The following is a 27550-nucleotide window of genomic DNA, read 5'->3' on the forward strand; positions in this document are numbered from 1 at the left end:
CAAAGTACCAAAGTGCTGCGCAGTTTGTTTAACAGCAGTAGCAAAAGTGGAATTTGTCCTACAGCTCACAGCTTTCACCTGGCAGAGGCTTTAAGGGGCATCACTAAGATTATGTGGGACAGCCAAACCAAATGAGATGTGCTCTGGACTCAAAATAGGCAACTTCCCTGCAAGCTCAGATCTCAAATATACCAAGCCGGCCTCAGTTGTTAGCTCCTTAGGCAATTACCCTGACTTCTGGTAATTTTAGTCTGCCGATATCTTTTGGATTTGGATCCGGGGCATTCTGGATGAAACACCTTGATCTCCTTTTTCCTGTTGCTCTTAGCAAAAGATGGCCCCATACCCACGTGCCACACTTCCTCGCCCTCACACACCCATCTGCCCACTTCTCTCCCCAAACGATGCTGTGCCACACGCAGGGCACACGCGTATCAGTTGTGACTGATCGACAGCTGCAGATTACACTCTGCAAACGCCACACCAGCTACAAATGATGGGATTCAATAAAGCCAAGCATTGCACAAAGAATGAACTAGTATTTTCTATTTTCTTCGGGTTTATTTGGCGTAAGGTTGGGGTTCGTTTTATTTATTTATTTATTTATTGCCAGTGAAATATGGCAGTGTAAATGGTGAAAAACAAGTGAAAGAGGAAGAACCAATGCTTAACCTCTGCCTTTTTTCTTCAGCTTGTCTAAATTGTTTCTTCTGGGCTCAATTCTGACTGAGGTAGACACATGTCATGTTTTAATTTTTACCTATTTACAAAACAAGAAGGCTTAAAAGGGGAGGATTTTGCTTCCCAGGACTCAGCCTGCCTCCCAGCTGCTTGCTTTATGGCCTAGCATCACAAAACAAGGAAATGGGGCCATGGCACAAGGTCTAAATTTGGCTGAAGGCCTGATCTCATCAGGAATGCAGAAGCATTCTCATCCCAAGGTCTAGTTCTGTCTCATTTCCCACTAAGTAGTTCATATTTTCACTGAAAAAGAGAGGGGAACAGAATAAACAGTAGGAGTACTTTTATTTTTATGAAACCCCAAATGCTTACTTCTTCAATCAGACAGCTCTGATTGGCTTTTAACTTGACAAGCCTGAAATCTAGCTGAGAACTGAGGGATCCTCCTCAGCTAGAAACCAGGATAAGCATACCAAAGGTTTCTCTTCATTTGGTTGATTTGTATGCACAGTTGCTCAGACAGCCTGGATGGCTGAGGCAGATACAGTCCACAGTTACTCTGGCAGACAGGAGGAGTTTCAGATACTTTTTTATGCCCTAGCTTCATGCCACTCTCACTGCACCCAGCAGTTTCCATCCATTTTCTTTCTTCAGCTATCCTTTACAAGATGCCCCTGTTGCGCAGCAGCATGGCAACAGACCCCTAAGGTCCAAGTTCAGACATTAACACCTTAATTTTAATTCTTGATTCCCAAGCAACAAAACTTCTGTTAACTCTGCTGCAATTTAGTTTGTAACATGAGCAAAAAGCTCGGCCAATCTATGTCAGCCAGAAAAGTTGCAAGTCCCAACCACAACGCTCTAGAGCAAACTTCAAGGCCAGACTTCCTCTAAAGAGTGTGGTAACAGGGCTGCAGTAACATCCATGAGGGACATGGGTTCTGTTTTTACAAAGACGATGAAAGACTCCATAGAGGGATATGAAACGGTATAAGTACTTTTGTCAATGAAGCTTATTTTGGTAAGATGAAGGGCATAATTGACATTAGCATACATATATCTATATTTGCTGATATGAGATGCTTCTATATTGTCAGTTTAGAGCTACCAGCAACATCCTACTACTGGAGACATGGCTAAAGTATGCAACCACAAGGTCTTTGATAAGCTGGAACAGACAAAGCCCCAGAGTGTCCAACATGGAGAGCAAGAGAGGCATTTTGAAAGGCAGAGATGAGTAAAAACTCCTTCCAGTATAGACTGTTTGAGAGATCAGCATCTGCAGGACTCCAGTGCTGAAGATTATTATTCTGACCCAAACAAAGTCAATTAAAATGTTGACTTTTAATTCAACAGGCCAGCCGGCTCAAGACAATCTAGAGACAAGCTAAGAAAAATCTGCAAACTTACTCCTCAGGCTTGAACAAGAGCACAGTAGGCAAAGCTTCAAATCCCTGCCTCTTCCTCAGCTCCTATCATGCAGCAGAGGAGCAACCTCCTATCATGGGACCTAGTGCAGACAGTCCTCTACCACCTGAGCTGACAAACCGATTTTACAAAGACAATAATTTCCAGTCATCCTAAGTGGGATAGCTTGAATACTTTTGGCCATTGTTGGTATTTCTGTGTTCTGTTGCAGTCATTGAGTATCCTTGCCTGATGTACCTGAAACCAAGAGGCATATTACAGCAATTTTAGCTATTCACTAGGCTTCGGGTACCTATTGTAAATCTGCACGTCATTCCCAACACATCATATTGTTTTCCCTCTTGACCTGGAGGAGCCCACAGTATCACTCCTCTCATATTAAGGGGTGAAAACATCCTATAACTCAAGAAATATGCAGCAGGAGAGCCTACAAACGCACACGTATTTGTACTTCCTTCACTAGCCCAAGTTCTGGTCTGAGAATTACTGGTGACAGTCAGTAAGTGGTTCACAGGACCTTAATAAGAGTAAAATCTACACACTCAACTGCCTCACACAGCTGTGCTGGTGATCCCCCAGGACAGTGAGCACCCCTTTCTCAGGTCCCTGCCAGTGTTAGGGTCTGCTCCTGAAACTGCCTACCAGAATGCAAGTGAATACAGATATCTCTACAATATCTCACATATTATAGCCGAATTCGGTCTCTTTGCCAACCCAGAATAGATTCATTTTATTTATTATTATTATTGGCTTTTAAGGCTGAGGACAGAGATTTGTTGTAGAGCCACTAAAATGGTTTCTCAAGTGTGCAAAGCAGGCAGGGACACTTCTCCTTCCTAGCATGCAAAAGAATACATATTTCCAGTTCTATGTTGACCTGGAATGTATGTTTGACTTATCTTCAAAGCTAGGTAGGTCTTTTGGATGTCCATTTCCAAAGAGTTTTAACAGTGACAGAGTACGAAGATGCTCCCAGAATGCTCAGGAAAACCTGACGGTGCAAGTAACGTGGACAGCAGTATCCAAGCACAAGGGGTGCAGTGCCCACCTCCACCTCCTTACTGAAAAACATGCAGATGTGTGTGGACGACTCCGGGGAGGCCACTGGGAGTCGAGCCCACATGTCCTCACTGAGGAGGTAGTGTGGGTCAGTCCCACAACCTGCCCAAGCTCCTCAGAGTCCCATGTGTGCCAGAAACACGGAGCTGGTGTCCATGCGGGGAAGGAACCCTTTACTGATGGAGAGAGCGCACGCATCCCCGTGTGCACCCCGTTGCGCTTGCCCGAGGACCACCCTCCCAGGGATCGTGCCAGTTAGACTGATCTTGGTGAGAGCAATTCACTCTCTGTGAACAGAGGTATATATTTTATTCATAATTAGAGCCAAGTCTCCTACAATAATCACAGAGCACTAATGGCTCCAGGCAGGTTGGCAAAAAATTAATTTGTGCTAATTTGTCAGAGACCAGGGAAGTATGTAATATAATTCATGTATTATTTACTTGGTTTACAATGTCTCAATTATGTAGATAGTTTGCTAGGCCTCTGAAGCAGTGACTTTAATCTCCTTGATAGACTTTACTAGAGGAACAATACAGAAACAGAACAAAATAAACTACCAATTGAAAAAACAGCTATATGTTGATGTTTACCCCGTTAAAGACAATTAAAACCAGAATATCCTGCTACTTTATAAAGACGAGTAACTCCATGTTCATTGTACTCACTTCGTCAGTACAAATACGGTACTAATTCTGGGAAAATGTACATTCAAAAGCCTAAATGAATAAATGATGTACCTGAAAACCGATAGAGTTGAACAAAACAGCCATTAGTATTAAAATCTTGTTCAAACACTTGACAGAAGACTGAGCCAACATTTGCAGGCTCATATAACCGAAGTGATCAATCAAATTACAAACCAAAGAAGCAAATGTGAGGTAAACTGCATTTTATACATCTGTGTCTCTGACTGTATATTAATTTATTCACCCATAATTCATCTTTACTCAGTCTGACTTGTCACAGAACTACTGTCAGCAATTTATCAGCCACTTGAGCATGAATTCTAAACACAGCTCCTCTCCTCCCCTCGCACTTTCTTGGGGCACCAAAAGTGCTAAAAATGGAGGGTAAGGCTTGAGTAGAAGAAATCATTTTTAATTCATCTCCCTTACTCCTGGTGAGAGACAAAGGAAGTCTGACAAGAAACAGGATACAAAACACCACTTAGATGGGAGAGAGTGTGCTTGAATCATGTAGTAAGAGGGACAGTTTCCAGGCTATGCAAATGAGAGTCTGAATTTTGTTTAAAAAAATTAGAAAACATGCATGGAGCCACCTTCATTTAAACAGACCCTCTTTCCAGGCTCCTCAGCCTAGTCCACTGTGCAGTAGCGAAAGTGGGGAGGATGGAAAAGACTGATTTTTTTGCAAAGAATGATGACAAATGTTCTTGAGAATGCCCAAAAGCCACCCCCACTTGCTAAAATGTTCAGTTCACCATTGGATGGGGCCAATTCAGTGCCTGTGTAGGGGTATGTTTGACCTTCAGCATTGCCATGAGTTTCACAACCTCCTAAGTTAGGGAAAACTTTTTTCTTCCTCTAAGAATCTGCCTATCTCTTTAAGCATAGTTTGTTGCCTGCATCTTCTTTCACTCCAAGATGCTTCATATTTCTGACACAAGCGGAAGTCCCAGACAGGGTGTAGGGTAGTTTCTACTTCTCTTTTTCCCTTTACACACGGAAGTCTATATCCCAATCTATTCTTGGCCTGGCAAGGCAATGCCTGTGCAATTGTAATTGCTACTATGCCTGCTGTCCTTCTGGGCTGTCCTGGGGAAGCCTACAGGCCTTTGCTATACTCTCTCCTCCACCTTTAGGACTCCTAATTAAAAAAGAGAGGCCCTACCCCTCTGACAAGGCCTCTGTTGCTGCTACAAGGGAGGTCTCTGAAGTGTCAGAGAGAAAAAATCACGCGACGACCAGAGCAGAACATGACAGCCTGGCGAATGTTTGTGTGACAAGCAAAGACTTGCAATAGGGTAGCTCTGATGTGCCTTGGGGAAAGGTGGATTCACCTATAAACTAATCTCCTGGTTTGGACACAGAATTTCTGAAGGACCGCTGTGATGAAATTTTGGTACCATTCTGGTAGTCAGGTCAGTGTGGGCTCTTGTCGTTGACTGAGCCCCTCTCCTCTCACCTATTCTGGTTGCACCCCCATTTATCTCCACACTGGCAGGAGAGAGAGTGTTGAGGTTATGTGGAGGACTCACCTGCTGCAAAATAAATGTTACTGTCATTCTTTCAAGTCAGTTATTTCTCTAGGTCTCATATCTGGAGAACTAAATCCAACTTGGATATCAATCAAAGCTTACTGAAGCCAACAGAAAGGCTCCAATTGATTTCAATAGATGTTGGATGAGGCCTTGTTTAAAACATTTTATGGAAACCTTTAGAATTCAAAGCTGACTTCATCTATATGCAAGAGAAAGATTTTCAAAAATAGGTGCTTAAATGAATAACTCAGTTTTTGAAACTGCTGAACAACCACTTTCTCACAGGTTTCAGACTACATAATGACTGAAAAATCAAACTATTTCTGTTTAAGCACCTCTGCCCAGATGTAAGTGTTAAAGTATCAAATAGCTCTGACATGCAATCAAGTTACCATGGCATAGTAAGTCACTGCACATCATAAGAGCTGTGGTAACTGCACATGTAAATACTTCCAGCCTGTGGCAAAAGGTTATGCAAGTTAGCTTAAATCCCTTTCATTGTGGACTATGCTAAATCAAATAATCTTGCATTTGCAGAGGGTAACTAGGGCCACGCAAGCTGTAATATCAGATCAGGCAATGAGAAGATAATTTGTTACGCCACGGTGATGTAGCAGTATATATGAACCTCAGCTGAATACCTATTTTGGAGTTATTGTACTGCTTTAACAATTGGCAAAAAAAAAAAAAAATCTTTTCTACTACTATTCTTTGACTCAGATTACTCTTCTCAGACCCAGGCACAAGAGAATTTGTCCCTGTAATTCCCCCCCTTTGATAACTATGTTGTTGAGACTCCACACAGCAGGATCATATGTAGCCATGGAAGCAAATAAAACAGACATTACTGAAAATGTCCACACTTGAAATGTCAATTTTTTTTTCCCCACATGAAGCATGGACACTGGAAGACTCCCTGTGCTGTACAGCTCTCATTTAAAGGACCCTCCACTGTCTGCAGCTTTGAAAAACACCTAAAAGTAACTCACCTTAGGAGGAGGGTAGAGATGACAAATCGGTTGTCCGGGATCCTGTTTACACAGCTTCAAGGAATGGCACACCACATCGGCATTCATTTCCCTGTCTATGCTGAAGGAAATGGTGTGAAAAAAAAGACTGTTATGTTCTTCTGGGTGCTTGAAGGTACAAGCCTCTTCCATGGGAAGTAAGTCTCCATGGTGCTGTACAGTAGCCTCAGCTCACTTCACTATGGCCTGCAATCTCTGCTCAGGGTAGTGTTGGGTCCTAATGATTTTCTGCCATGGCATCCTACTCAGCATTTAAAATTGGATCCCAGGATGATGAAAAAGCACCGTGCTTTATAGGCAGCACCCGAGTCAAATATGTTATGACTGTTCTGGTTTTTAATCAATCATGTGTATGACAAAGATTTAAAGGTTAAAGTTAATGCATATGCAATTTGGCACATACGAACGCTCAACCAGTGACTCAAGAAAATAACCAGAAATCCTTAAAAGATCCTTAACCTTTAATCAGCACATGCAAGTGCTAAGATTGTTTCTTTCTTTTGGGGACACACTTCTGAGCTAATCAAGAATTAAATTCAAATGTTTGATTATAGCACTTCTTAGTCCTGTAAGCACTTGGAGGTCCCTTGGCTAGACTTAAAAATAAAACAAACAAACAAAAAACCCTAGGGAGGGAGAAGGTCTAGCAAAACACCCTGTTAATTAAACTAGGAACTTTCAAAGAGAAATAAAATGACCTATATCCTATTTTTAAATTGTTTACATTACTTAGCAGGTCTCCCCCAAGAGTGTGTATAAGCGAGGTTGGGGCTGACAATTAGAAAGCTTGATTAAAGGTAAAAGGGAAAGCAAGAGACAAATATTACAACTCTGCGACTCCATGGAGCCTGTGGTGCCCGCACAAGGTTATTCAAATTCCTCCCTGAGCCAAATGAGTTGAATTTTCAAAAGGTAATTGCACCACGTAGGTCCAATCTGAGATTCAAATGTGGAATTTCACTGTGAAAATGGTCACCAGTGGCAGGAACAGCTACGTGGGGTCTCTCACCCCAAGCGCCAAATCCAGAATCGCTCTCAAACACCTCCGCTCTGATAACAGTGTGATTTTTAAGAACGAGTGCACCACTCATCGATCCGACAGTACAACCCCACGTGCACAGAACAAGCGAACCAAAGACTTGAGACGATACAGGACAACTTACAGTTCGGCTAGGTGCGGTCCGTAAAGTTCGGCAAGTAGGTAACAGAAACCTTGGAGATCTTCTAGAAAACACACATTTCAAAAATAACTCAGCACAGTGAAACTGGTTTTATAGTAGATTAAGGAAACCAGGGTTTGCTTTCCTAAGGTGAATGCTGCTTTTTTTCAGAGGAATGCATGCAGCTCTGATATCAGCATCTGAATTTCTAACCAGGGCTGTAACTCAAAGTCCTTCTCCGTCTTTAGGCAAACCACACAGAAAAGACTGAAAAGGATAACTTGCATTTGTTAAATGCTTTGTATATAGCGTAGTATAAAAGCTAAAAGAAACCATAACATACACGCTATAGCATTTTCTAAGCAGCTCAAACAAACAGCCTGGTAGGCTTGCAAGAAGGAAGAAAACAAATACATAAATCAAAGTGCAGAACATGATGCAGGACTTCACACTACTGCTGGGGTTGTCTTCTGGGTGTTTGTGCAAGTGAAGAGAATATATTTGAATTGAATGGGAATAATTATACTTTAAAAAACATTTAACACTTTCTTCTTGCTTTCTTTCCCACCTGACAGCACATGCCTTTTCTGGAAGCTGGCTCAGGTTGCTTTCTTGTAATCTAGGTGAAATCTGACTGGTATGAGTGGCATGAGATAGCATGTTGGAGATATATTCAAGGCACTTGTACAAAAATAAATAAAATAAATAAATAAATAGGATCCTCACACCATTTTATAACCACTCAGCAAAGACACTTTTGAAGGGATGTGTGTTTGAACACAGATACAGCATGGTGGTCAGACTGATCTGATAGTTCCTATGAAGGAAAAATGATTATTTTTTTAGCCTGAATGGACAAAAGCAGGGCAATTTAGTTAATCATGCAAGTACTATAGAAAGGAGGTGTCAGGCCTTGTTTCAGCAATAGCATTGTTATTAAAAGCTATGAAGAGGAAGGTTCACACATGTACAGCAATGACAAAGTATGACACATTTGCAACTCCTGAAATTACAGAGAGATAACATTTTCCCTTACCCCTCCATTATCCACACAGGTAACTATCTGTGTTTGGATAAGAAAATATAGAATATGCTCCTACTTCCTGGAAAGGAAAAAAAAAAAAAAAAAAAAAAAAAAAAAAAAAAAAAAACCTTAGAAATCCCCACAGCACCCAATTTGCCCCAATTTTAGACTGTGGAACTTTGGACATGACCCACCACCAGGCTGGAGGCACTTCCAGCTGGGATCTGGCTGCTTTCCCTGCCATGACTGCAGCTGCACCAGCTTGCACAATGAGGAGGAGAACCAGACCCTGAACGATGCATCAGAGGAGGAAAAAACAAGGTCCCCACCACTCTTCTCGTGATTCTTTGTTGCAGCTGCTGTAACTACTACAGCTGATTTTCCTCATCCCATACCAGATATTTTATTTCAATCAAGTTGTTAGCCTCATTTCTTTGCCTCCTGTACCACATAATTTCTCTCTGTTGGCTCTTTTAGAAGCAATCTGCAAGTTAAAAATTGGTCTCCTGACTAGAATTCGATTTTACTCTTGCTCACCTAAAAGGATACGGGCATCAATAACCCCTCATTTGGTATCAGCAGTGATTAAAACATCCCGGGACAAGGCTGGCTGGTGGGGCAGCTGGCTCCCTCTAGACACCCACAAGAGCTGAGAACTGGCTTCCCCCATCAACCCCCCAGGACATCATGAGAGAGAGTCTCCTTAAAGGCTTCCCAAGCCAGCTGGTTCCCATAATGTTTCTGGCCCTGGAGGAGCCAGCTGGCTGCTGTAACCTGTAATGGGAGCTGCAAGGAGGGGAGGGTTTGGCCAGCTATCAACTGTGGGGAGTTGAGCCTGGGGGTTTGCTGGTGAGGCTGATTTCTCAGCACAGATTTCCTTGTGAGCATATAAAGCTCAACATGTAATTATCCAATGGATAACAAAAGGGAGAGTGATGGAAGGTAAAAGGAATGGCAATAACATAAAATTACTGTTGGGCAAATAGAGTCCTCATGGAAGATATATACACCATTCAGACTTTGGCTTCCAGTAAAAGAGGCCCAAGACACAGGCACTGCTTGCAGGTCTTGCTCTCCAGGCCAGACTGCATTCATGTGCTCACAAACCTTCTACTCTGCTGAACACACATGAAAATAGGATATTACGGGAAGAAAGCTCTGTCAGGACGAAGCTGTGTAAGTCAGAGGAAGAGGGAAGAGACAAAAAGATTATGAATAATCTGGAGTGTTCAGGGACAAGAGAAGAGCTTAATTCAAACTAAAAGCCGGAAAATTTAGAACTTAGACACTTGGCCAGAAATCAGTATAGTTGCTTTTGCCCAACTTCAGGTTGTGAAAAACTCCTAACTGCCCTGTTCTTATTGTGATGAAAATCCTGCATATTTTCCTCTGTAGCTTTGCAGTCCTAGAAACACAAATTCTGGCTGAATCCCAGAGGACAAATATTTGCATGGAAGATGGTATTAATCATGTTGCGGTTTCTACTTCAGCTCTAAGGTGTTTACACAGCAGTGGCCACCACAGAAGCAGAGCATGACTCGGAGGCGATGCCAGAGACTGGCGGTCTCGAAGCACGCTTCACCTATCAGCACCTCTGTTTCATCAGGCAGGCAGCCAGTATCCAGGTAAACACGTATTCTTGCTAATAACACGTCTCTCATGCCATAAAACCTGCCTGTTTCCTGGGACTTGACATTTGTGTCTGCTCAAGAGGCTCCTTCACACACAGTGTGACTGCTCTTACTTCTCATGAGGCATGTTGCTTCAATCACATGCGTGACAAATATTTACATGTAAATAAGGACAATTTTGCTTTCTGCACAGCCTAAGGGATTCAGTGCGATTGATGGGTAATGAATTTATCTCTCTCTTTTTCTCTAAATATTTTTGCTTTTGAACAGCATCTAACTTCACTGAAGGACTGATCTGCCCCTTTGTTGCAAGAAAATTATACATGCCCATAAACAGACCAAGTTCTTATTCCTGTTTGGTCCTAGGAAAAGCCTCATTGCCATCAATTTGCCACTATTATTCTTGCAAGCAATTATAAGCATGTGTATAATTAAATTATTCATTCAGCTGAAATGGCAAGGCCCACTTTAATAGGTTTTCCCCTAATGAGTTAAAAAATATTGTTTCAAGTAGCAAGAGAAGCTATTGATTCATATTTCAGAGTTCAGCACCTAGGAGAGGATAAGTTGGGTAGCTGCTGCACAATCCACAGGATTTTTCTCTCATTTCAAGTTCAGGGTCAATTTTTTCTCTTGTCTGTATCCATGCATCTCGTGGAAGGTAACTGGATTATACAGATTTAACTTAAGGGATAATAGGATTTTATGTGTAAAGAATGGCAGCTGAACAGAAATATCTTGACATGTCAGTTGTACAAGGTTCACTGGGTGAAGCATGAACATAGACCTAGCAACTCATATTTTAAAGAAAAAATCTTATTTTAATAGCAGGATCAGGGCTTCTAATTGCAACTTCATAGTTATGTGCCTGTAATTTAAAGCTCTAAGAGTATGACTTATGAAATAGAAATCAGATAAGCATCATTCTATCAATGAATGAATTCTAGCAATTACCTCTGTGCCTATCCTGTATGAGGAAATAATGTGTTAGAAAGGAGAAAATTAATATTCTACATACATCTTCTATGAAACTAAAGACTACAGAGCAAGACAGTTTCTCAGAGATACAATTCATGAAATCCTATATAAATGACTTTTTAATGAAGAATCTTGAGCCATCTTTTTACATTCATAAAGTTAAAAAGACATCCTGAACATGAGACGTTCTAGTCACTTAAATAATTACAGGATTCGTCTATGAGGCAAATTATTCTGTCATGCCAGCCATTCTCTGTTTAGAGAGGAACTTTTAGAGAGCCAAATGCCTTTGGGATGCTCAAATAAGGGGGAGAATAAAGGGAGTCTATGTATATTCATACAGAACAGCTATCGCTTTTGAAATTTGTATCACTGGTTACATTTTGATAGTTTCTCTGTGCAGACCAAATGGTTCACAACTTACACCTGCCAATCTCAACTAGCTATGATTTTATGGAAGGGGCTTCCTATATCTGAAGACATTCTCATCTTCACAGTAGCTGTAAAGACCCCTATCAATAATAGAACTGGTTGGACATATGGTGAACCTGACTATTTTTAAGCTGCTTACAAAGACACACGTGAAGTGGAGAAAAAATGGGTGTGTGTTGGTGCACTTATGCGTGTGGACGTAATGCAACCCCCACTACTGTAACTTTGGGATGAAATCTCAGCTCCACTGAAGTCAAGCAAGTTATGCCACTGGCTTCCCTGCTGATAACACCTCGCTGTCTTTCAGCTACATTACTTTTAGATGCTGCATGAGAAGCAGATAAAGCTTTTTGAGATTCAAGTGCGAGTTTTTAATTACCAGAGAAATACAGTCATACCAACACAGCATGTGGCGTATTATTTGACACTTACCAGGTATGTAGTTGCATAGTCTCTCCAAGGCTGCCTTTACTGTACTGTTGTGCCACTGTGCAAGCTGTTCAACTACAGAGACCACAAGGACACAGCCTTCAAGCAAACAAACAAACAAACAAGAAGAGTGAATATGGTTATCTCCATCGTGTGAGGAAACACCCCATGCCATGAAAGAATTTCAGTTGTCATTAGATATTTAATTTCTTGAGATGTTCCTTGGCAGATGAGTGTACAAGTGGAAAAAATACCTGTGAGGGTCTGCCTTTACTCAAAAACTCTGACTTATCCGACCAAAGACAGGATGCCAACAGTAGAGGAATGTGCAGAACCACCTAGTTTTTATAGCACTGAATGTGAGCACTGATCTTTGGGGCCACCGTGACATTGTTTCTTCACGAATTTTCTTCTGAAATCCAGCAGCAGGTGGCATGTGTGCGGCCTCTGGGCCCAGCCACACATTTTCTAAAGCCAAAACATTTCCTAAATTCACTCTGCTCTCTTTCTGTGGTTGGACAGAGGACATTTTCTATGACCTGTGAGGCTGGCCATTTCTCATGGCTAACCTTGGCATGAGCGCGGTAGGGTTGGTCGCTCCTTGGACTAGCTGGTGTTGACAGCAGACAGCCTGCACACGGAAGCAGAGCATTTCTTGAGATGTGCGGTGCTTTTTCTGATACTTTGGCGATGATCTAGGATCAGTGTCACCCCCACAGAGCCATCATTCAAAATCCACATGATGATCATAAGCCTGTCATTTCAGGAAGATTTTAAATCTCTGTAAGCCAGTATTGCACTCTCTATCATTCTCTGCAGTGGCTCCACCATTTTATTAAAAAGCTATGTTTGGTGATGCAAAGTCTGACCAAAACAGTCAGACCTGGCAGTCTTTCCCAAGATTAACAAAGGTGGGTATCCCCACTGGCAATAAAATAGGCCAAGTGCCAAGGAGCCAGAAGGCCTGTTTCCAGCAGCCTGAATAAAGATTTCCCTTTGTGTTCCACATAGCTGAACCCTTTTTCTTCCATCCCACAAGAAGTCTCAGATCTCAGGATTTGCTCTGACACAGCCTAGAAATGGAAATGAGCTGCAACATTTAGATATGGATGTAGAGGCATCTTTTCCCAAAGCTCAGGCACATGAATGTTTAGATTTTTAGACAAGCACAACTCTTTAAGAGAGTGCCTTTAAATACCTTCCAGGTATGCCTGCCTATGGGCTGTTAAATCAAAGTAATGTTTATCAACATAACTTTGATGTTCCTATCAATCAAGTAGCAAATCAAAGAGGAGGTGATACAGTTGGAACTTGCTATAGGACTTGCAATATCCTTGAATCTTCTATTATCTATTCTACTTCAAATTATGCAATCCAGTGAAAATAACAGTGAACTGCCACTCTTTTTGCAGGGATAAAGGCCCACTTCTCATGTTTATGAAATAAAACCCTCACTGAAAGTCCTCTGTAGAATGATGTACAAAGCACACTAGGAGCCATTACCTCTAGCCAGCCTAAAAGAACAGAAGGATAAATGAAGACAGATACAACTGAGAAAAAAACCTGAAAAAGTCATTCTTCCTTCCCTCTATCCCCTCTCCCCCAGGAAAACCCAAGCAATTAACACTTAATTTTAAATACAATAGCTCACAAAGCACAAAAAAATCAGGAACAATAAGGACCAAAAATGAAACTAAAGGTGACTTCCAAACTAGAGGATAAAGCACGCTTAGGGCACCTGCTGGAACAAATGGCCCAGGATCATCTGTTTCCTATTTAATTGCCAGCATGAGCCTTAGCAGTCCTGTGCCAAACTCGCCCCAGGCAATGCTTGCGCTTGTGAAGGGACGGATCTCGAGAAACATTCGGATGCGGCCACCCAGTCTGAGGGGGCAGGGGGGATGCAGCAGGCTTCACTGTTTGGGTCTGAGCCATGCCATGCGCTCGGCCTCAGAGAGAGAAAACCCAGACTGAACTGACTTGGTGCTCATGCTGGTGCACATCCTTGAAATGTGCTTGAAAAACACCTAAAAGGGATTGCTTCTCCCTATGCTTACAAGGCTTACATTATCAACACATGCAAGCAAGCAAATGGACATGGACAAAAGCAAACAGGGTCATTCTTTTCCTGCTTTTTTTCCTATGGCTGCTTTACCTATGGAGTGGAAGCTCAGAAAAACTAAATGCAGATTTCCTGAAGGCCAAAACGATGTCTTCACCGCAAAACCACATATTCTTTCTGTATTGCCTTTTCTTCTCTTACCAAGGTCAAACCTTCCTCTGAAGGCTTTGCTGTCTAGAAGACAGAGGTGAGAAGCAGCAACAGGAAGGAGCTTGGCCTTTGATACCTTCTAAAAGAAACAGCTTTGATTGTTTCAGCTCTCACTGTTTTGTGCCAGGCCCTCATAGGAACGTAAGGAAGCTACAAAGGAGGATGTGGCAGTTCTGTCAGATCCAGGTTCAAGAGTCCCTGTGGTACCAAGGTGAGAGAAGAGAAAGAAATACACTGAGGTTAACAGCTTTAATAGAGGAATGCACTTAAGTGGGGAAAAAGGCCGAGCTGATGGACGGATATCGAAACGTAGCCTGAAGCAGACCTGAGAGCAGGAGTGTTGTGGCAGTGGAGGTGCCAGGAGAATGGCTTAAAGCATGGGGTGGCCTGACCATGCTGCCAGATTTCAAGACCAGACACAAAGCAAGGGAAGAAGTCTTCCTCCCACCTCCAGCACCTCCTTGCCCTCTGCAGGATGCAGGCACTACTGAGATGAAGCTTGCAAACACTACTGAGCCCTGCGCTCTCGCTGCGGCTTGCGTTTGCGTCATGGGTCCTGCCGCGCTTGTGGTTGAGCAGAAATGGGAGGCCACGTTTCCTGTGTCAGAGTAGGCCTGCTCTAGCCTTTGCTGCTGCAATGAGCAAACATCAAACTCTGCAATTTCTGGTTTCAACTACAGTAACTTGGGTGTAAAAGCATTAATAGAAGGCAACCTTTCTGCAGTGCTGTAAGGAGAGATTATATTTCAGTGTAAAGTTTGGCCTGATAAAAAATCAAAATACTAAGTGAGCTCTCCCACTTGCACCAGGAGAGACCGGCTCTCAACAAGGACACAAGGCTTGCCCAGCAGATGAGGAGGGAAAAGCCCCTCTGTCTGGCAGGAGTGCTCAGCATCACCGATGGTTTTAAACTCAGAGCTATTCATCCTAAAGGCAGGCGCAGCAGCCTGCTTAATGTTTTGTCTCAGGGTGGGGTGCAAAGAGTTTCCTATCTCTCTTACTCAGCCTTGTCCTATCGACTCTCTTTTTCACTACCACAAAGGGGTCTTATCTCTTCTGTTAGAATCAGTGAGAAAAAGGGGATTGCAAACAAACAGTCTCTGAACCAAAGGCTGAAAGACATTACAGAGGATCCCAAAAGTTGGGATGAGGATAAAAATAGGCAGGGTACTTCACTTTTTTTTTTGGAACACAAAAAAGACATTTTCTGCTGAAAACACAGGTGAAATTCTTTCTCATGTTTGTCAAAGTTCTACAAAGGAAAAAACGATAGTTATTTTTGGTTCAGCTCTGTCAAATAGAAACAGAATTCTTTATCACAAAAACAACCATTCAGGTATCCTTACTCACGGAACAGTCTCCTGACAATTAAACGGAAAATTTTCCTGTTTTTTTCCTTTTGTGTCTACCGAAGCAGGCCCAGAGGGAGGTTTGCTTCACACGAGCATTAACTGAGTTTGTCAAGTACTTAATGCAGTACCTTGGGCTATTAGATGTTATATGAATATAAATAATAACTGCCTGACTATTTGGGAAAAACCCACCGAGCTGAACTTCAAAGTAAACATAAACATTCACATAAACTAGTCTTTATCGTCACGTAGAGGACGCTTCTGATCATGCTACTATGCCCCTGTCTGGGGTACGGCAGACCACATCTGAATTATTCAAATGCTTCCCCAAAAATGTATATACTCCAGACAACATTTTACACTTCACAGGACAAGTAGATAAAGAAAAGCTTGCCCTATGTTAAAGGAGGAAATACTGCCTTTTCAGTTAGAGGTGTCCTAAGCTGTGGGAAACACAGCCGAAGTCTCCGAATCCGAATTTGGAGGGTCTTTGTACCCTCCAAGGGGGAATGTGCTCTCCAAGAACGTACTGTCCTTCTGCTGCCTGGGAGCTATTTGTGTCCCCTGGCTGAGCTGTTTTCTTTGCTCTCTGTATCTGAGTTTTTATCAAGTGTCCTTCGTCCACCTCACTTTATTCCTTATGATCTCATTGCCCGGCCATGGCCTGTACCCAGAGAAACCCTAGTTTATGTTTGAAGTGACTCTACTAGCTTCAACGCCTTTAATTTAGACTCATGTCCTCAGGAGCAGATTTTGGCTTGGAGATTGTAAATTACTCAAGAGAAGGACTGAACCTTGGGAGGGCGAAGGAGGAACGTAAAGAGGCTCGCTGTAGTCCTTTGAGGTGAATCCACTTAGGTTCCCAGTTTTTTGGACAAAAATAGGCTCCCCTCACTAAATAATTCAGATTTATCCTCTGGAAAATCCTAGTTCTTGTATTTGACTATATGCAAAGCCTCAAGAGGTATCTATAAACTGATGTTGACTCCAAATAGTTCCACTACCAGTACAAAGCTACTGTATTTATAATCTTATATGTCATCCCTTTCCAGATTTAGTGACCAGAAGAAAGTTCACTGTTGGCTACAGCATGAAAAGGCACTACATACTAAAAAAATTAAGAAAAAACAAGCACAAAAAAACCCTCACTACACACTAAATAAGTAAAACATTAGAAAAACTAACAAGTTATCCTAGACTTTAACAGCTCTTAATTCTGTTGCCTGAAAATAGAAAATAATTAGTTAGCTGAAAAGGGCAGAGGGAAATCAGCTGTCTTTGACTGTGGAAATTTGATTGCTTTAATTACTTATATTGTTGTGTGCAAGAATATAAGCTTTTCAATACTCTGGGACTGGTAGAAAAGCACTTCCAGAACTAGGCAGTTATTAACAACTATTAGTTGCTTTTAATTTAATGGAAATTTAGATGTGATTTATTTCTTATAGGGAACTGGGCACATACAAGGCAATACAGATGGGCTTCATTAATTAAAGATTTGAAAAAGCTCTACATTTTTTGCAGTTGTGTATGATTTTCTTCATAAACAGGTTTGAAGAAATTGAATCCACTGTGGCACTTTAATAATAGGTTTCAGTGCCTTGATAGGCTGAAGGATGTTTTCTGTGGAAGAAATTCATTGGTTTTATAATGCCTATCAACCATTAGAAACTAGACTCTGGTATTAATAAAATGCCTGTCTCTTTTAGAGATAGTTTGTCCCATCTGCTATTAATTTCTGAAGAGATAAGAGAAAATCATAACCATTTTGCTCAGCAGCAGTAATCTGAAAACTCACATGTCAGGAAGTACTTCTCCCCATGTATTTGAAAATAGTGTTTAATAATAAAATGACATTTCCAATAGGCTTGGAAAAAAATGATACCCCAATAATAACATCAGAGCTAGAGAGATTCATTTCTTAGCCATGAAGCTTCTGGCAGTCTGAGCAGACTATTTAACTTAATCCACTCCTGCTGCACATGTTTGAAAGAATCTATAATTAGAATTACACCTATGGATGTCAGGAAGTGTCTAGATCCTGAGAGCTGCCTCTCTAAGCTTCAGATTTGTAGATATATTTGTCTGAGTGAAGCTTTGTTAAATGGGTTTTCTGGCACCTGCCGCATCATCCTTTGCTCAGGCTCTTTGGTGTGGCAGACCTTTCTCACCCCTCCAGCCATATCACTGTTCCCCAGCTAAAAATTGCACTGAGCCCATCATGCCCTCTGTTCCCGGGGGATCTTCCCTGCCTGTGCCTAGGCACCGCTTGGCACATGCCGGACGTAAAACAGCCTCCCCAGGAGCTCCCCCTCGCTGCTGGGGCAGCGGCTCCTCTCAGCTCTGCGTTGAGGACTGCAGTTTTGCTCACGTAGCTGCAGGCTTGGGACCAAAACATCCTGCAAAAAGAAAGTGAGGCAGGCTCTGCTCCTCCCTCTGCCATCCCTGTCTGCAGATCTGGTGACTGCTAGTTTTGCTCCCAGAGGAGGGCTGACTTTGCTCCCTGCACCAGGAAGGAGTAGCTAATCCTACTTATTAATTGTGCAGAGTTTCAGAAAAGGAAAGGTAATTCAAATCTGTCAAAAAAATCAGGAAAGATTTGTGTACAAGGCCATTTCTACCTCTAATAATCTGCCTACAGAAGCATGACCCTTGTAAAAATGAATTTATCTATCACGTTCCTGTTTTTATATAGGAGATGAAGGTTTTCCCGAAACACAGCCTTTGCTTCTTCCATTTCAGGCAATTATCTCAAGTCATAGGCTCCTGTGCATCTCTTAAAATAGCACATGGAGATGAAGAGTCTCTAGAGCCAGTCTACAACGCATGCCAGACCATATTGCGACTCCTAGTGCAGATGCTGTTGTTCTGGAGTAAAAATGCCTCCTTCCAACTCATCTAACCCAGTGTCAGTTCAATCTGGAACAAGACATTCTTCTTTGGAATAAGAGCATTCATATGGGGAGGCAGTAAGAAATAAGCAGTTCTGCTTTAAGTTGCTATTCTCTCTTGATTTGAATTAACTTTCCTGTATAGGCAAATTCCTAATCCTTCAGCTAGTTAGTTTTTATATGCAATTTTGAATGCATGGTTTCAACTGTGACCAAACATTCAGAGCTCTATCTTTAATTTAATGTACTTCATGATTAATGTAATGCTTGTTCAAGTATCAGGCAACTCCATTACAAAAAAAGAGCTTAAAAGTTGTAGGGAAAAAAAAAAAAAAAACAGAGAACAGTATTAAGAATAAGATCTTGGTTATTTCTCTTAAGGACAATGACTACGATGTACAGTTAAAGGGTTCTCTAATAGTTACTGCATTTGTAACTCAAATATATTAGGCTATCCTGAAACCAAAAATAGTGGAAGGATCTTGTGATTGATGCCAATGGAGATATTACCCTCAGTTAAATGCTGCATTAGAAAACTGGGGCCTTAGTCTTTGGTCTGCCTGAAAACTGCAGATAATTTCATCATTCCATCTGCAAACCGTTACGAGATCCTTGAAAGGTATTTCTTGTTCTTGTTCTCCAAGGGCTGATCACTTCTGCCTGTTCACCTTCTTTGACTAATATAAACCATGGAAAGTAAGACCTTGGGTGAAGAAGTGTGCATTTTTCTCCTCTTCTGATTCCAGCTCATGCATTCTGCAATGGATTTGCATCAGTCTTCCTCCTCTGTGGACACTTTGCCTGCTAAAAATATAAGGCAAGCCATACTGGTCCACCTCGTCCAGTATCTCCACCTATACTCTGACACTAGCTCTTGGACTCAAAGAAATAAGTGAACTATCATTCCTTATTTTCTATGCCTTTCATGGTTTTATAGCCCACTCTCATAACCCACCACAGTCATCTTGTTTCCCTGCTGAGGACTTTTCAGCTATTTCATTGATGCTCATACAGATGCCACTTAATACAAAGGTATTAAGTCATTCTTAGTCCTCCTTGTTGTCTTCTTCTAACCCCTCTTCCACTTCTACTATTTTTTCTTCTGAGATGGGGAACAAAACAGATATGCAATGTTACAACAAAGGAGTGTTTTCTTTTTCACTCAAGATTACTTTCTTAATATTTCTTAATATCCATTTTGCCTTTTTTGACTGCTTCTCAGGACTGATCTGGTTCTTTCAAAGAACGATTATAAGTTTCAGTTATAGATCTCGCTACACCATGCTAATATTCAACTCAAAGACCATGAATGTATATTGGAAGTTGGGACTATTATTTTCCCATGTGTATTCAGAGGACTTGTTGCTTTGAAAGTTAACTGAGAAAGGAATCTGATTGTATTTTTTTTTAAACTCAGACTGTTTCCCACTCCATTTACATTAAGTGTTAATGTATTTCATAGGGGTATTGTTGTGACGGAACACAATTGTAGGTATCCATATTCAAATATGCTGGCACACCTTTTAGCCGTAAATTTGCCTGTGCCCCAAAGTTATAAATATCTTGCAAATGCTAAATGGTATAGTATTAACAATCCAGTCACAGTGTATAAAATTGCATATAATGTCCAGATAAAAAACATTTTTGAAATACTAGTATCAATCTAGCAGTACTTCAAGCGTAATGAAGCATGGTAACAAAAATAGCAAACTCTGCAAGTATCTTTTATAATTTTTTTTGCTCACCCCTCTGCAGTGCATACAATAGTAGGGAGACATTTCCCTGATATACCCTGTGAGGATTATGATGTAGATATGCTGATACAAAAATGCAATTACTATCTAGTGGAAGACTCTGGTATCAATACCTACCAGCCAAATATGTCCCTGGCATTTCCTACATTACATTTTAAAGAGCCTTATTTAATAAAATCTATAACCCTAGGCATTTCCAATGGTAATGCTTTTTTGCATTAATTAATAGAAAAATCGTGTGCATGTGCGATTAATGTATAAATCAGGAAAGGGTATGAAAAGCTTACTGGAGCCTGAATAGTGTCCACGAAAGTTCTGTTATTTCTTGACATTGTCCAGTCCAAAGGGTAAGCTACATGGATAATTTTGTCCTTGTCCAAAAGATAAACCATTTTAAGATTCTGATTGCATAAAGTTGTATCAGATGTACAGTTCCTAAAATCATTAGAAATGATTGCCTTAAATATATGCAGCTTTTTTTCTAAAGTTTCGTGTAGGGATAACATATGAACATGAGCAGAGGGTACACCTGCTATGGGAACAGCAACCAATCAGAAAATTAGTACTAAACAAATTATCAAAGAAAAGCTTATTCTAAAGGCAAGTATCAGAAGTGCACACCTTATAAAACTGCCCAAGTCTACTTATGCATACATACATATGAGTTTGCATATACACACACATACATGTAGGTATGCATGTATGCCAAGCATAACTTTTTATTGTGATGAAAAGACATATTGCATTTTATAGCCATAACCTTTCAGTAGGACTTGGGGTGATTGTTACCATTTGTTGCTGAAAAGTACAAATCCCCAAAGAAAATATTCACAGGTCAACAGTTGCTTTAGTATCCCTGTCGACTACTCACATGCCTGTGTTTTCTCAGTCGATAGTATAATGATAGGAAAAATGCTACAGTCACATTTGGTATCTATTACTGATCAGCAGGCCAAATTTTGCTGCCACTGTGCCAACTGAGCAATGCTAGGGGAGTGAGCAGAGGTGCTGCAGCCTGACAATGGTGCAGCTGCAATTAAAGTTGATCCCAAAATTTCAGAGTAAAATACCTCATGGTATGACGCTGATATTGGGCACAGCTTTTTTTCTTTTCTTTTCCTTTTTTTTTTTTTTTTTTTACAAGACTCATTGAACTATAAATTATATTCTCTGTCGCAGGGCTTCCCTAGACAATGTGTGCACTGCCACTTTGAGCACAATTGTTAAAAGCCTCTAACTCCATTTGGCATGTTGCATTGTGTTAAGTTACTGGGAACTCTGAACACCACTGCTGCACACGATTTTCATCCCTGCATTCACACACAGCTAGCCAGAGGCAAACTGCCTAGGACATTGGCTATTAAACAAAGCAGCAGAGGTAGAAGTTAGCACTTTATACTGCTGAAAAGCTTTGAAGCATCCATTTTTTAATGTAATCAGCACTGAAAATATGTTTCAATAAGATGCTTCTAGGCCTAGTAGGAATTATATTCCCATGGGCGAATGGAAGAGGTGACCCACAAAAGTTGCTGAGGATGGCATTATATTGGGCACTACAATGGTGAAATTGCCTCCTCCAGCTGCTGACCCACAGCATCTTAGCTAGCTACAGAAGGAGATCGAGAGCACTGCTGTCTGAGCGAATTGAGCGCTCCTTGATTAAAAGCTTCGTTCCAAAAAGGGTAGCCAAAGTTAATCGACAAAAGGAGCAGAGCAGCCTGATACCGGGGAGAAAATAAATACGTCCCTTCAACCACGTCTAAATGAAGCCATCTGCTAATTGCAAATGATCCTTGCAATCACAGCACAGAACTGCAGAAAACTGGCCTGGAAGAAGTCACCTTACATAAATGATAATCAGCTAATCAGTGATATCTACACTGTTTTCAAGAGAGAGGAGAGACACAGACTGCTAATGACAGAGTTTCTAGAGCCTTTACAGGAACTGATGACACCCTTACCTACCTTCACTATTAGAAAATAACCTTCCTAACCTGAATGTCCTTACTGGTATTTATTTCCATCATTTCTTGCTATATCTGTTATGAGTCTGGAAAACAGATTACCTCTTTAATGTTTCTGAGGACAGCTGTCACGTCTTTTCTCAAGTTTTTCTTCTCTAGACTAATTATCTCCAATTTATTCAATCAGTTGTATAGCTTATGTTTGTTTTTCTCTGAAACCCCCCAGTCACTCCACATCTTTCTTGATGCACAGCCCCAAAGCGAACACAGAAATTCCTCTGAGGCTTTATCAAGGCTGAGAAAAGTAGCAGATTCCTTCTCATGTCTTGCAAGCTAACTTGTGTTCGCACCTCCTGGTGAGTGCAATGTGTGCCTTTCTCATGACAGCATACCATCATTGCTCCACTCTAACCTCCGATCTCCTTCCTCGGGGATGCTACCTAGCCAGCTGTTCCTCCTCCTCTCTGCGTGCAACGGACTATTTCTGCTGAAGTGCCTTCAACATACCCATATTGAAGTGATTTTTTTTTCTTTTAGGCAGCTGCTCCAAGTTTCCAAGATTGTTTTGAAGCTAATCTTGTCCTCCACTGTACTTGCAAACCATTTCAGCTTTGTATGAGCTGCTAATTTAATAGCAGACTGTTTCATGATTCAGGTTAATGAAAAGATGGCAGGATATGATGTTGAAAATCGAGGTCAAAGGCAGACCTTATTTTGTACATCCTTCCATTTGGGGAGTGAGCCATTGGTAATTACTCTCTGAGTAAGGCTCTCCACTAGTTTTTTTCCTGCCCTGTAGAAGCTTAATTAATGTCACAGATCTCTCAGCCATTGGATTAGTGCTGACGTAGTGCCAACAGCCTTACTGAAGCCAAGCTATAACATCTACTGCTGCTTCTGTGTCTACAGGCCATTACTCTGTTATAGAAGGAAGTCAGGTTAGTTTGACACTGTTTCTCCTGGATAAACCCAATTAGTCTCTTACTCGTATTTGCTTTTGAGAGGTGCTTTGAGAAAGTCTGATTAACTGTTGTAGGATATTTCCAGGAACTGATGTTTAACTGGCTGATCTACAATTCCCCCAATTCCCTTTCTTCACTCTTTTGAAGAGAGGTGAATAAAGTGACTCCTTCCTGTCTTTTGCTGCCTCCCCTATTTTCTAAGGGTTCTCCAGAATAGCCTCTGCTACTTGGGAAGCTCCTTCAGCCAAGTCTAAATGAAGCCATCTTTCCTAGAGAGCAGGATGATTTGCAAAGACCCTTTACAGGACTCTGTTGTAATTGAGGGGGGAATAAAACCTTTGAAAATGGTTCAGTAATAGTAAAATATAAGCTTAGACATGATGAAATATTAACAGTGTTATTCCATCTGCAGGTATATTAACATTTTCCTTGCCCTGTGAAATGGGCAGTATTTTCCTCATTTAACAGATGGGGAAACAAAGACCTGAGTATTTAAGGGGTTCGTATTCAGTATTTGAGAGAAACATACACAGGATCCTGTTCTCAGGTTTTCCTGTTGAATTTATCAGGCTGCTCCTAGAAAAAGGACTTCAGGATTTCTAGGTCTTGTCCTGAGTTTATCCCCTAAGTCATACTGCCAGTTAGTTGCGAAACTAGAAATTAAAACCTGTCCAGCACCAAGCTTCCAAACTGGTGGATAGAGCAAAAAGTCACAGTCTTTATGCAAGGAGAAACAGCTTTGTAGGTACCTGTATGTGTTGGGCAGCTCACTAAAGCCCTTGTATCTACCGCAAGGAAAAAGCAGCAGAAGATACCACATCTGAAGCCTACGAGGGCCCTGAGGGACAGCTCCAGTTGATTTTGCAGGCTGCAGAAGACGGTCAGTCTCCCAGGGTGAGGAAGAAGCCTACAGCTTTCAGGGATGGAAAATTTTGCTGCCAGAAAGAAACTGTCAGCTTTTGGGAACATTTTTCTGATGATAGGGATAAAGAAAGATGTTGTGGAAGGTCCATTATCAGAAACGTTTAAGAACAGGCTGGAGATGGTTAGGAAGAGCTTGGGTGCGCTTAATCTGATCTTGTCGCCAGGAGGATTACCATCAAGTCCCTGCAGCATCTCTTCCATAATTCTGTTCTAAAAGGCAGCAACATTAAATCCCTTTTTAGGTGGGAACACTTTCCAGATGTGAAAATAGCTTTATTTTCATAGTAAGTCAACTATGAAAAGATTTTCTCTGAATGAAGCTGCCAAATTTCTTTAGGAAAATTCAGCAAAAGTGATGTGACTCTTTTTTCCTGTAATTACTGGCATTCATTGAAAATGTTCTGTCTAAAAGCTTTTAAGCACAATTAAGTTTGCCATAAGAAGTGACCTTCCTAAAAAAAAAGAAAAAAAGAAAAAAAAAAAAGAAAAGGCAACATGAAAGCAGAAATGTTCTAGCCAAAATCCCCTAAAACTAGTTTGATTTGGATAGCCAGCTGGGGTTCCTCAGTGGAAGTATTCCCTCATTTCCTCTAGCCCCATCCCTTATTCGTGCATGGCCTCCTAGCCAAAATGCATTTCCCCAGAGACGCTATGGGTGGGGAGTCCTCTGAAGCATCCAGCTCTTCCACCCGTAAGACCAGACCACACCGAGGAAGATGCTGTAGCTGAGAGAGGATGCCGTCGCTAACGGGCACCGCTCGCCTGCCCCGCTCGCGGCGGCTCCCGCGGCGCCGGTGCCGACGAGGCGAGACCCCGACGGCCCTTTCGCTCTTTCGCCCCTCGCTTTCGCTTTCGGGCTCGCACCTGAGCCCCGGCAGGGGCTGCGCGAGCCTCGCGGCGGCTCCGCTTGCGGCTCACCCCGTCTCGGCAGCGCTGCTCGCTGCGGGGGTGCTTTGGCTGGTCTGGAAGGGCTGCGAAAACCTGGGGGGTTTTTTGTTTTGTTTTTTTGTTTTTGTTTTTGTCAGAATGGTTATTTCTAATTGCATTCCTTGAGCCACGATAAAAATAATTTTAGGCTGAAAGCAAGTATTTCCTTCTGAAGCATGGAGGACCATGGCAAGATTTGCATTTGCAGCATAAAAACGTCTCAAAAAGCTAACAGAAGACAAAAATGAAACGCTGGGTAACATACATCATTTAACGTTGGAACACTGATGTTTTATACGTTGACTTGCATTAAAAATCTAAGCTACCACAGCTCTCTCATGGAGTCTCGCTCCAACTGCATTGCCTGCACTGCTGGCACAGCGATGCCCATGTCTCGCGCTGGCCTTGGTGTCCCCAGCTGCGGGGCTAACGTAGCCGTAAGCGTGGCAGCTGCGCCGCGCACCCAGCTGCGCTTGCCCCGGCGCCCGCGTGCAAAGGGCTTGCCGAAACGCGAGCTCGCCCCGCTTCCCTCGGGCTTCCCCGCCCGTGGGACGTGCCGGGGCACATGCGCGCGAGGAGGCAAGCTAAGGGGAGGAAACTTCTATGGGAAAGTTTCCTCGGAAATGAAATAACTGAGGAGACCTTACGGGAAACTTCACTTTCCTGCCACTGAAGCCAACGCATCAGGGACCGTAACGAACACTAGGAACCAGTAGCACCTTGTTTTCCATTCCCAGACCTCCAAAGACTAAAGCCAACGCTTCAGGCACCATTTCCTGCAGAGCAATAACATGAACTTTGGGAAGCAGCCAGTGAAAAAACAAAATCATAAAATCGCTCCAGACCCCATGCTTGCCTTGCAAAACCTTCAGCAATTATTTCACCAAAGACTATACGTGTTTTGCAGTCCAGCTGTTGAAATAGATAAAGGAGCGATTTACGATGGGCACGGCAATGCTCTGCTCGCAGGTGTAGTAACAAACGAACTAGTTCAGCAAGCAAATATAACCTGAATACATACCGATGCACGTGTGTCCCTTGTACACCCCAGTGAAGAGCGAAGGGCCCGACGGGTCATTTCCACTGGTGAGAGGGGAGGGAGAGGCAGCCGTCAAGAGAAGCGGGAGCCAGAGGATGCAGAATAAATTAAGAAACGTCTGTTTAGACCCTCTCATCCTAAGGAAGGAGAGAAAAAATAATAATTAGAGGGGGAGAGTGTATGTATGGACCTTTATTCCCTTTTATCTGAGAGCATCATGCATCCTAGCAGCTTGAGGAGAAAGGATGCACGTACTCATATTTACTTCTATGCCCTTATATGCTCATAAATATAACGCAGGGGCAGCACCTAGCCCAGACCCGCACGTCCGCCTGTCTCCCTGGATGCGAGGAGGTTCCCGCGCCCGCCGTCTCGGAGGCTCTCCTGGCTCCCTGCCGCCAGCGCCCGCTCGGGCGGCCCCGCAGCCTCCCTCGCCCCGCCGGCGGGCCCCCGGGGCCGCGACGCCCCGGCAGCCGTGCAGGCCGCCGGCGATGCCCCGCTCGCGGTGCCTCCTGCTGCCTCTTCCCAACCTGGCAGCCCCGGAGGAGCAGGAGGCTCGCGCGAACCGCTCTGCCTCGGCGCTCCCGCGTCGCTCGCCTTAGCAGCCCGTGACTAACAGCGACCTTAAACCACAGTCCTCACCGGAGCCACTCAGCGTTAGTAAGGCAAGACACTCCCCTGAGCAACTAGTGTTGCAAAGAAAAAAAAAAAACACAACCCACAAACCCTTCCCCTCCTCCCTTCGGTCCTCTGCCTTCCTCCACTCGAGAGCACAGCAGAAAAAAAAAATGCAAAAACTCAGGCTGCTTCTCTAAGATTTCAGAGCAGGCTTTGCATTTGGAAAGGACGGGCATAGAAATTAAAAGAGAAACACCCCTGGCACTGGTGCCCCCCACCCGTGCGCTCCGGCAGCAGCTTGGGGCTTCGGCTCTCTGCCCCCGCGGTTCGCGAGGCGGCGGGAGGAGGAGGAGGAGGAAGAGGGGGCCTGCCGGAGCCCAGCCGCCACGCTCACGCGCCGCTCTTCGACCACGACTTCAGCTCTGCCGAAGCCGAACTGGAGGGACGGAGCCGCAGCTGCCGGTGCAACGGCAGCAAAGGGAGAAAAGCAAGCGGCTGGTTCAGGACGCGGCTGGGGCACCTCGACTCTCCCCAGGTTTGCGAGCGTTTGCTCGCATCCCCCAGCTGTCTGTGAGGCTGGAGAAACCCCGATCGTTTCCTGCTTTGACAGTCACCACGTTTTTCTGCGCGCCCCCGGGGAAGTCTCTTACCCTCGGAGGCAGCGGGCCCCGGACGCTGCTCTGCGCGCTCGCCTCTGCCCAGCCCCGCAGACAGGGCTGCCGCTGTGCCAGCGGTTACTAAAGGGCATTGAGGAGTCTGTCTCATCTGGCATC

General features: G+C 42.9%; 1 protein-coding gene across 2 annotated transcripts in view; it reads right to left on the bottom strand.

The window, feature by feature from the left end:
• The window catches only part of AOAH (acyloxyacyl hydrolase), an 87397-nt gene extending 59862 nt beyond the window's left edge, over positions 1-27535 (bottom strand). The window contains exons 1-5 of one of the 2 annotated variants that reach the window (XM_062569558.1): positions 27428-27535; positions 26142-26296; positions 12078-12173; positions 7584-7644; positions 6382-6481 (exon numbers count right to left, since the gene is read on the bottom strand). In XM_062569558.1, coding sequence (XP_062425542.1) covers positions 6382-6481; positions 7584-7644; positions 12078-12173; positions 26142-26296; positions 27428-27525 — 510 coding nt within the window. In that variant the 5' untranslated portion in view covers positions 27526-27535. Of the gene's footprint in view, positions 1-6381; positions 6482-7583; positions 7645-12077; positions 12174-26141; positions 26297-26801; positions 26826-27427 lie in introns of those variants that run through there. The other variant, XM_062569559.1, reaches the window with a different exon arrangement.
• Positions 27536-27550: the final 15 nt, after the last annotated feature.

The sequence above is a fragment of the Rhea pennata genome, chromosome 2 (assembly GCF_028389875.1).
Source record: "Rhea pennata isolate bPtePen1 chromosome 2, bPtePen1.pri, whole genome shotgun sequence".
Classification (NCBI taxonomy): domain Eukaryota; kingdom Metazoa; phylum Chordata; class Aves; order Rheiformes; family Rheidae; genus Rhea; species Rhea pennata.